The sequence below is a fragment of the Lampris incognitus genome, chromosome 1 (assembly GCF_029633865.1).
Source record: "Lampris incognitus isolate fLamInc1 chromosome 1, fLamInc1.hap2, whole genome shotgun sequence".
Classification (NCBI taxonomy): Eukaryota; Metazoa; Chordata; class Actinopteri; order Lampriformes; family Lampridae; genus Lampris; species Lampris incognitus.
In genome coordinates this window covers 29,081,539-29,091,286 of record NC_079211.1, presented here as the reverse complement: position 1 = coordinate 29,091,286, position 9,748 = coordinate 29,081,539, and the positions used below count along the sequence as shown (strand labels likewise).

Below are 9,748 nucleotides of genomic sequence, written 5' to 3'. Positions count from 1 at the left end.
AGCAGACACCTCAGGAGTCAAACTGCTTGAAATATTTAATGGCAGCCTCCAGCGACCCATCACACACGTCTTTCCAACATTGACTGTAAGCTTTGATCAAAACTTTGGACATGGGACAATCACACGACCAACATCACACATTACTACTTTTTGTGTGCACAATCTACTAGCATTACCATTATCAAACGATATACAATAGTTAAATAAAACAAAACTTAGACGAGATTGTGAGGCTTGACATTAAGAGTACCAAGGTGAGTAATTAATTTTAATTCATAACAAGCGCTAGGCATCTTTCCCACCTGAATCCGGGATGCCAAACTTGGCTCTCATGTACTGAAGCAACAGGTTCAGAGGGCAGTTGATGTTGGCAAGGAACTCCTCATTGTCTGTGCCACAGGAGGGAAACACAGTAAAATATGAAAATTCTATTACTGCAAGAAAGACTACACAGAGAACTACAGAGAAGATATCAACGACACTGTGGCTTACCCCCGTGCTTAACGTGGATGAACATCGCACAGGGAGCTCCACAATCCCCGACTCTCTGATGAGATCGAATGCAATTTCACCAAGTCCATGGAACTCGGTGTCTCTATTAAATCATAATGTTGTCAGGGCAGGGTGGAATGTTTACCCCCATCAGAGGTCTGGAGGCCACGTTGCTCTTTGGTCTTTGTTTACTCCGCTTGCTAATTTCTACTGAACTAGTGAGGTGTGTTTTCGCCTCAGATTACTCCTCCCTTACATGTCTCAGTTATTGCACTATGACTGAAATGACAGGGACACAGGCATGTTTTACACCATTCTTTATAACTCACTTTAAAACAGAACCAGAGTATGAAAAAAAGACGATACACTATATAATAAATAACTTGAAAACATCACACACTGATGATTTGAAGCCATCATAAAAACATTTCATACAAGACTGGAATAAACCAGTATGTCTAAGTCACAGTAATGCATTACTACTATCAATACTTACAAAATACAGATAAATATCATCCTTCAAAAATAAAATTGAAATCAATAAAATGTAAATCTTTGAAAATGTGATTTTCTCAAATTCATTTTATTTAGTTTAGTTTATTAGACTTTGACTTAATATGACCATTAATTCAATAATAGAGGCTGTTGAATACGCATAGTTCTTTTAAGCAGAAAGAGTCATCGAACACCAAGGGCCTTGTCTAGAAAGTTGGCAAACTTCTTTGGCTGTCCAGGCAAGAAGGGCTGCAGAACAGAGAGATCCATAGTCCTCAGTGTCTTTGTGAGGGTGCTGAAAGTTTTCAAGAGAAGAAAAAAATTTCACTGGGATCTGGCTTTGTAGCCTCATAGCAGAAACAAACTTAATGATGTATAAGCCAAGTAATTGACGAAACCAACCTGCAGGTGCAGTACAGCAAGTTGGAGTCCATTTGTAGCTGTCTGGCTAACTCAAGCTGGTGGTTGTCCATCAGCTTGTCATTAACCACAACCAGCAGAGGCCTTCCAGCACCAAGCACTTCTAAACAACTACCTGCTCCTGGGGGAAAAATAAACAGTTTCATAATCCTGAATGTTTATTTAGTCTTCATTCTGATTCAACTATGGATAATGACAATGCCCAATTAACATTTAGAGACTGGCTAACTGCTCCAGCAAGTATTAATACATTGATCCCACAGGTGGAAAATTGCCAAGGTTTCTGGATATACTACAAACCTGCATGGCTGATGACAAGGTCAGCACGACTGATGTCCTTTGCTATGGAGTCTTTGAATCGAAAAGCCTCTATTTCAAGATCTGGGCAACTCTCTACAGTTGGGAGAAGACAGCCTCGCCCAACCTGTAGAACCAAACGTTCATATCCACGAGCTTTCAAAGCCTGTGAGGAGATGAAATAAGACAACGTTACTGCTGTCATAATCTTGACAAAATGTTTTTGTCGTAATCCATGCCCATCCGATTCATATGTTGTGAATCATGATTCATGACTAACAGCACCTCTGTATATATATATATATATATATATATATATATATATATATACTTTTTTTTTTAAAAAGAACATCACTAAAAGTGGAAAACTAACACGTAGTATGTTTTTCCAATGGTCAACAACGACCCACATTTTTGTAAACATAGGGTTTAAAGTACTATGGCTCAAATATCTAATGTCATTTGTTACTAAATGTAAAGCCACTCCATAGACAATAATGCTTTTGTTGTGGACCCCGAGAATACTTATGTTTTTGTCTTCAAACAAGCTTAATTGCACATTCAGAAAATTTATTATGTTTTCCAATCCCAGCAAATGTATTTCTCACAGAACGACTCTAGTTACACTTAATAGTCAAGTCAATTTTATTTGTATAGCACAATATCACAAATTACACATTTGCCTCAAGGGGCTTTACCGCAACACATCCTGTCCTTAGATCCTCGCAGCTGATAGCTGATGGAACCATGTTTGAATGATCTGGCTTCTAGCTTTATTAGTAATCTTATAGCTAGCTGACGGCTGCAGAATGATCGGACCGTCCGAAAAATTCGGGGTTTAAGTGATTTCGGCCTCAACTCTGACGCAAGCTTAACGACAGCCGTTTAAACGGTTAAAATGCTGGGGCGGGGGGGGGTACAGGCTGTGTACTCTGTACTCACTTGAACAGCCTCGGAGGATATAATGATTTCAATGAGCTCATCGAAACTTGTTGTCCCAACAGTTACAAATACTGTTTTCATGGCCGTCTCTTGCTGAACCCTCGTCTCGGCTCCACTTCCGTGTTGTCATAACTTATGACGTATTTCCAGTCCAAATAACGCCCCACGTTTCCCTCTAGCGGCGTGGAGCTCATCGCACAACCAGGAAACGAGAGCATCCGATAGTACAATCTCTTTCCTAAACAGTAATAAAATGCAATGCCCGTCTATTCTGACAGTTTCAGAGCAGCTTCTTTTCTTTCCCTCTTTCTATGGGGAGTTCTCCCTATCCGAATCAAGGGGTCTACGGGAGGAAGTGTGTTTGTGTGTGTGTGTGTGTGTGTGTGTGTGTGTGTGGGGGGGGGGGTCATTCATTGGCACTTATTCTATTTTTATCTATGGAAAATGTAACGTGATTGTCTAACTCACTGGGCCCGAATTGCGATTTAGGGCCATACAAATTAAATTCGGCTGGACTGATGGAAGAGATGGCCTTGTTACGCCACAGCAAAAATGATGGGAATCACGATTCGCGACTATAATTGAAGTAATTGATTTGAGAATAAATTCAAAATGTAGTTAATCCAGAATGAAATGTGTCATGAAAACGTATCGTTATCTGAAACTGTTTTTAATATTTAACTTTTATGAAAGCAGGTCCATATACAATCTCCTGATGTAAGAAAAGTGAAAATGTAACATTATAAAGAAAATGTTTAAACAGCTTTGCTGGGTTATTCCCAAAATTCCAAGGGATGCAGCAGGAAAAATACATGTCTGTGCCAAATCTCAACCCCTATGCCATCCTAAAAAGGTGAATAATAAAAAAAAAGGCCTGCTGGCATGAGGGGAGGGTGAGGAAAGCGGAGGCTAGTTAGGTAAGACTAGTTCAATGAGCAGGATAGACAAGACAAATGGTGACAACCGTTTTTGAGACATTGAATTAACAGTTATGTCCAATTTTAAAGACAGTTGCTAGAGTAAAAAAGAATGTCAACATGATCAGTGCATTTTATGGCCAAATATATGGCTTTAAAATGAAAGATGTTATTCCATGACCAATGCTGTGTATTCCTATCGCGAAAGGACTGGTTAGAAATGTTTAGTTAAATAATTCACTGTATCAAGGACTTTAGTAGATGTACAATATCTTGATCAGTATTTGGTCTTCTCTGCTGATATCTACCCCACTGAATTTCAGTAGGCTAGGTTTACACTTGACCATATTAACCTTAAATTTGTTCTTAGATGAAAATGGAGAGAAACGTGGAAAGGCATTTGTCTCAGGGAAGGAAAGAATCACAAAGAGGCCAGGGTGAAACAGAAATTATTTAAGGCTCTGTTAAAGTCTCACTTTCAACAACAATATACTGTATCTCAAAAAGTCACAAATGCAAAAAAAGCTAGTAAAAAAAATTAAATGTTTAAAATTGTCTATCCATGTCATTAGTTTTTAATAAATAGGTTATATGAAAAAAAATCCCAAACAGAAAATACAATGTTAGATTTGTTGAACAGGACCAAAATTTTGTTAAAAACACATAGCAGTTGGATAAGGATGTACTTAGTAATGAGAGTCGGCATCCGCTGGATTTTTTTTTTTAACAGCCCTCATAAAGCCAAATGCAGGTCTGCACCCTAAGCTCCTTCAGCAATTCCAAAGTCATCTCATACTTTGAGGCACATTCACCACTTTGACCATTCAAGTTTACCGAAAATGTAATACCTGCACACAAAGGATCTAGGCCTTGTAAATAGAGCACAGCAATCGTGTTTCCCCTGGTTTGTCATAATTCAGGCCAAAAGGGTAAATTAGCTCTTCTGTGCCACTTCAAGTAAGTTCAGTAGAGCATTTTTGGGTTTCAGCATGCATACCTCCATATGTGCTTGGCTGTACTAGATAAGTCAAAATAACTCCTTGAATAGTATGACTCAGGGCAAGAGGGCACCTAGTGGACAGAATGATTGTATTGATTGACTGTTAAGTTGCTGAAAATAAGAGTGCCACTTAAATGCCTAAAATATACACACACACATGCGCGTTTGCACGCACGCACACATACATACATACACACACACACACACACACACGCCCAAAGCATTAGGGCTTACATTGGCAAAGTTAAAAATGTGTCGGGGGTTAAATTTTTAGACAAGGTTCTTAAAATCAAAGCAAGTGAGCGGTAATGACTATATAACTGTGGCCACAAGTGTTTGTGGTTGATTCTTGATGAGATCAGGGAAGTATGTATGCTTAAAAGCAAAGCTGTTCCATCATTGTGTAATACTGACATAAAATGATATTCCAAACTTGTGACATGATATAAATGAAAATGAGTATTAAGGTTAAATGATTAGCAGCTTTTAAAGGAAGCTGCAGCCCCCAAAGTACTCCTGCTTTATTTCTTAAGCAATATTTCCTACTCAAAAAAAAAGAAAAAAAATCACAGATGGCAATTCTAACCCTTCCCACCTCTCTGTCTTCTACACTTTGCAGAGCAGCTCCATCCTTGGTCACAGAAAAGGCCATTGAGTTTGCCGCAGAATTTGCTCTACAATGAACATATCAAAAAATAGCATAAACCTGCCAGACTCCTCTCCTTTGAGATGGTTTATGGCAGACCGTCTTAAACAATCCTTTGAATGGAAACACTGACAGCTGCAGTATGTTAACATTGGGGCTGCACTTAAGTTGTCCCCAGGCTCTTGGGTCATCAAAACAGGAAATGGTTGCAGTGATCCCAGCAAATGATGCATCTATGAAAAGAGAGAGATATAAACCCCAATTAGGTGTTACAAGAAGTAGGCCTTTATCACTTAAACCATGGTGAATCACTATAAATAATATGTAACTAACGTCTAAGCAGATATGAGACTTGGCAACAATTCTCGCAGTATTGAAGCTATACTTCCTGTTTTGGAACATCAGTTCATTATCAGGATATTACATTTTCCTTTCTTTGTCTAGTCTCAACTGTCAGGCTCAGGGCCTCTAGCTCATTTGCCTTTTCTCTGCTCTTTATGCCCCCCCCCCCAAACCCCTTCTACTCAGACAGTTCTGTCCTTCATGCCACATTCTTTCTGTGATCTTATGATAACAGGCTAAACCAACCACTCTCACAGGGCAGCACACCCCACTCATCTTTCTCACTTTCAATGGCTGCGATTTTGTTTCACAATGAATACTGATTCCTCCCTCTCACTGGCTATTCTCGAGAACTACATTGATACATGTGTCACAATCCTCCCTCATTCTGTGAAACATTTTACACAGACACTCCAAGGAAAACTTTGCAAATGTCAATAATCCTTAGAGGCAAAAGTGTTATGCTTTCAAGTTCTGGCATAGAAATGAAAATTTGATTAAATCATAACATTAAACTGCAATCTGGGGGGGGGGGGGATAAGAGAATGCCCATACCAATTCTTCACTGTATCACACAGGCTGTGCAACACTGTTCCTGCTTTTCTGGTAGTGTAGAATAGTTCATCTGTCGCACTATCTCTGCAAACAGTTCATCCACCATTGTCTTGCTCTTAGCAGAGGTTTCAATGAAAGGGCAGCCCCACTCCTGGGCCAAAGCACGACCATCGGATCCAGCTACCTCGCGCTCAGACTCCAGGTCAACTTTGTTCCCAACCAGGATCAATGGTACCTTCTCAAAGCGCTTCACTCGCACTATCTGGTCTCGCATTGGTCTGATATCCTGTTACACAAGCGAAATGAGATGGGAGTCTCTTGAAAACTACTGGGGTACAAATACAAGAAAATACTATTGCGAGGCATAGTAATATATATATACAGTACTAAAAGGAAAATAAATCATAGTACAACATAAAACAATGTTTCTACAACATGAATACCAGCATACTATCTGTGTGCAGGGGGAAAACACTACTCTTAATCAACAGCATTGGATTTCAAAATACATCTGAGATCAGTAGGATAAACTGAAAAGCAGGTTAAGCAGTTATGTAAACAGGTTAGTTACCTGAAAAGACTGCTGGTTGACGAGGCTGTAGACGAGGATGAACCCCTGTCCATTCTTAATGTAAAGGTCTCTCATGGAGGCGAACTGTTCTGTCCCTGCAGTGTCGAGAATCTCCAGCACGGAGGGCGACGAGTCCACCTCAATCTCTTTCCTGTAAAAGTCCTCGATGGTGGGGTCGTATTTCTCAATGAAGGTACCCGTGACAAATTGGACAGTCAACGCGGACTTGCCGACGCCGCCGCTTCCCAACACCACAACTTTGTACTCCTTCATTTGGGCGAAGCAGGCTAAGATAGCAAGCTAAAGGAACGGCTAAGCTGCTGCTATAATGTCCCCCGTTGCGACCACATTTACCGTTTATACAAACAGGCCAATGATCTAAATGGCGAACGGCAAACGCGAAGCAATATGAATAAAAAAACAAAACAAAAACAAAACAATAACACTGCTTGCCGGGCAATAAAATACCGGGCCCAACACTCAAAGCTAGCTACTGACGAAGCTAGGTGGCTAACTGGATAGTTGGCGAGCAAAGTTGATCACCATTGGCGCTAGCTAGCTGGTCGGTGCTAACTGACGCTAGCTCGCCTCTGGCCAAATCTACACCACAGTCCCATGCTCTCCGCACGTCAGGCGCACTATCCAGCTAAATCCTAAACCCGATGCATAAAGTGATTTGCCGACTTGCTAAGGCCGGTGAGTTTACATGCAATAACTCTTACTTGCCCTCAGTGTTTCTTGAGAGCATGTCAATCCGCCGGCGTCGCAAAAAAAAAACAACCAACAACAACAAACAAAACAAAAAGCAACGGTTGTTGAAGATATCCGCGACTCTGGTCGGGGCCCGATTCTGGCTCCGTGTCTTTTTTCTTTCTCCTCTGGATATGCTACGGATGACAGCCCCACAAATTCACTCTACTCCATCGAATGTTTACGGGCTGTACTATGTCACTGCTCCAGTCTCCACGTTTGAACGCCATTTATTTCCCCTCCCCACCCCCCCGAACTCCTGTCCTAGACAGGTTCGGCGACACTGTGGGGCAGCGAAGCTTCTCACTTCCTCCCGACCGTGTTTCGTCAAGACACTCTACAGGAGGCTGGTGGAAACTTCCGGTCTGTTTTCTCCAAAAATAAAGGTATTAGAGACGATCGTTTCACACAAGGTCGTCTGAGAAAGTCGACTTATTTCATCATTCAGTTAGTTTACAGTTTTAGGGTTGACGTTCTTAATCCATAAAGTTGCTATTAGCCATGAGAACCTCTACGGCAAGCCCCAAGGCAAATAAAGGAAAAGCAAATCCATGTCACGCTGTCATAATTAATGTTTCTTCGCCAAACGATAAAGAAATAAAGGCGTTATTTGAGGTTTGATCTAGAACTCCCAAGTAGTCTCTAAACGTTGGATTTTTATCACTCGACTATATCAAATTTCTGTTGAATCGATTATCCGCCCTTAACGTAATGCACAATAACATGATGCGCAATAAAGTGTGACCATTCAACAGCTTTAATCTGATAAGTGTACCCAAAACGAAACTCTCAGGTTGGTGTCTGTTCTTAAATGATTTTGTGTAAATGTCTTTCTAGTTTGAATAGGTAACTTGGTGAACGGATCCCAGATATTCACCAGGGTGCATGAATGAAAATATCAGTCTATTTTGTACTAGTACTTGGCGTCACAGGAAAGACCATGTCTGATTTGGTCTGCCATACAAAAGTACAAAAATTTTGTAAACATTGGAGACTGAACAATGTTTGAAGCAGCACTCGTGAAGCTTCACATGCCCTTTGTAACTCTCTGTCTATTGTTGATGTACTTAAGCCGATAGCTAAACAGGCCTATCCAAATCACAAATACTTTTGTAGTTGCTCAGTGACAGTTAAGACTTTCCTGAGGAAAAATTGTTATGCCGCATATCTTTCCTCCTCACCACAAAGGCCAAATGCAAAGAGGCATTTAGCAGCAAGCATGAAGAAGCCTATCTGTTGCATTTAGCCATGCAACCTAGTAGAAGATACTTTATGCACAGATACGGTAACTCAGTCCCATTTCAAATGTATCTCTGTACGGAGCCGTATTAGGGACATGGGGAGGGGGAAATTAGGGGTACAGGGGTGCTGTTGTACACAGGAGATGACTGTGTGCAACAAATAACACTGCTGTGCTTTGTTGTCAGGTTACTAGGCCTACATTTATGTCTCTCTCATATGGCCACAATGAAATGATCCTAACAAAACTAGATAATAAAGCAGTCATCAGTGATGCAGCTCGCACACAATGATCATTGTTGATAACCACTCAGTTTCCTCAGAGCCATTGATGAGGTCTGCATGGCCTTCCTCCTGTTTTTGACCATTTCAGTTACAGTCACTACTGCTAAACAATTCCTCTTCAGAAGTTAAGCCCATTGAGAACTATAGTACCTCAGGAGCTGCATGGGAAAGGAGTCAATTCTTTCAAACGAGCCTAGCTATGCAAGAGGCAAAGTTTGACACCATTCTAATAGATAAGTTGCCATTTTTGCTGTTAGTGTTATCTTTTTGTTCGGTTTACATTGAACATAAAATATACAACCTCTTTAATAGCTAAACTGCCTGCCACTTCCAACCTTTTTGGGTGGCTTTGCTTATAACCTATCACCAGTGAGTTCATGTCAATGTTTGAATACCAGTGTGTGTATCGTCGGCATGTATTTTAACACTGATTAACAACATTCTGTATTATCCAAAGGAGTTGAATCAAGTGCAACTGGACTTGGTATATATATTGGTGTCTATATTTCACGGATATATACCAAGTCCCGTTGCACTTGATTCAACTCCTTTGGATAACCATGACCTGGATGAATGAGAACATTCACAGACATGTTGCGGAACATTCTGTATTCACTCTAATAGATTAAGCCCACGTAACGATTACAGTTTGTTTTTTTTAGATTCATACAATATTGTTGAAACAAGATTCTAGTGCACTATTGAACATTTCAAATGCATGTTTCATACATAGCTCTCAAGTTTGCAGAATTCCAATGCGTGAGATTTGCTGACAGACAGATGGACGGACAGACAGG

The 9,748-nt window shown here is 40.5% G+C and overlaps 2 protein-coding genes across 2 annotated transcripts; both read right to left on the bottom strand.

Moving 5' to 3' along the window:
* Window positions 1–807: 807 nt before the first annotated feature.
* On the bottom strand, window positions 808–2,843 carry zgc:92907 (uncharacterized protein LOC436733 homolog). The gene is made up of 4 exons (XM_056291728.1): window positions 2,647–2,843; window positions 1,708–1,870; window positions 1,390–1,528; window positions 808–1,282 (listed from the first exon to the last, which is right to left on the bottom strand). The coding sequence occupies exons 1-4, from the start codon at window positions 2,725–2,727 to the stop codon at window positions 1,171–1,173; spliced, it is 495 nt and encodes a 164-aa protein (XP_056147703.1). The 5' UTR covers window positions 2,728–2,843; the 3' UTR covers window positions 808–1,170.
* A 464-nt stretch (window positions 2,844–3,307) lies between these two features.
* rap2c (RAP2C, member of RAS oncogene family) lies at window positions 3,308–7,666 on the bottom strand. Its single transcript, XM_056289649.1, has 3 exons — window positions 6,678–7,666; window positions 6,107–6,392; window positions 3,308–5,442 (listed from the first exon to the last, which is right to left on the bottom strand). Exons 1-2 carry the CDS (start codon window positions 6,948–6,950, stop codon window positions 6,114–6,116), a joined length of 552 nt encoding a protein of 183 aa, XP_056145624.1. The 5' UTR covers window positions 6,951–7,666; the 3' UTR covers window positions 3,308–5,442; window positions 6,107–6,113.
* Between the last annotated feature and the right edge of the window lie 2,082 nt (window positions 7,667–9,748).

Bases quoted from the DNA above. Each gene is read 5' to 3' on its own strand.
- zgc:92907 (XM_056291728.1), bottom strand. From the start codon at position 2,727: ATGAAAACAGTATTTGTAACTGTTGGGACAACAAGTTTCGATGAGCTC. The intron at 1,871-2,646 runs GTGAGTACAGAG...ATCTCCTCACAG, and splicing joins TATCCTCCGAGGCTGTTCAA to GCTTTGAAAGCTCGTGGATA. The intron at 1,529-1,707 runs GTTTGTAGTATA...TTTTTCCCCCAG, and splicing joins CCTTGTCATCAGCCATGCAG to GAGCAGGTAGTTGTTTAGAA.
- rap2c (XM_056289649.1), bottom strand. From the start codon at position 6,950: ATGAAGGAGTACAAAGTTGTGGTGTTGGGAAGCGGCGGCGTCGGCAAG. The intron at 6,393-6,677 runs GTAACTAACCTG...CTTGTGTAACAG, and splicing joins TCAACCAGCAGTCTTTTCAG to GATATCAGACCAATGCGAGA.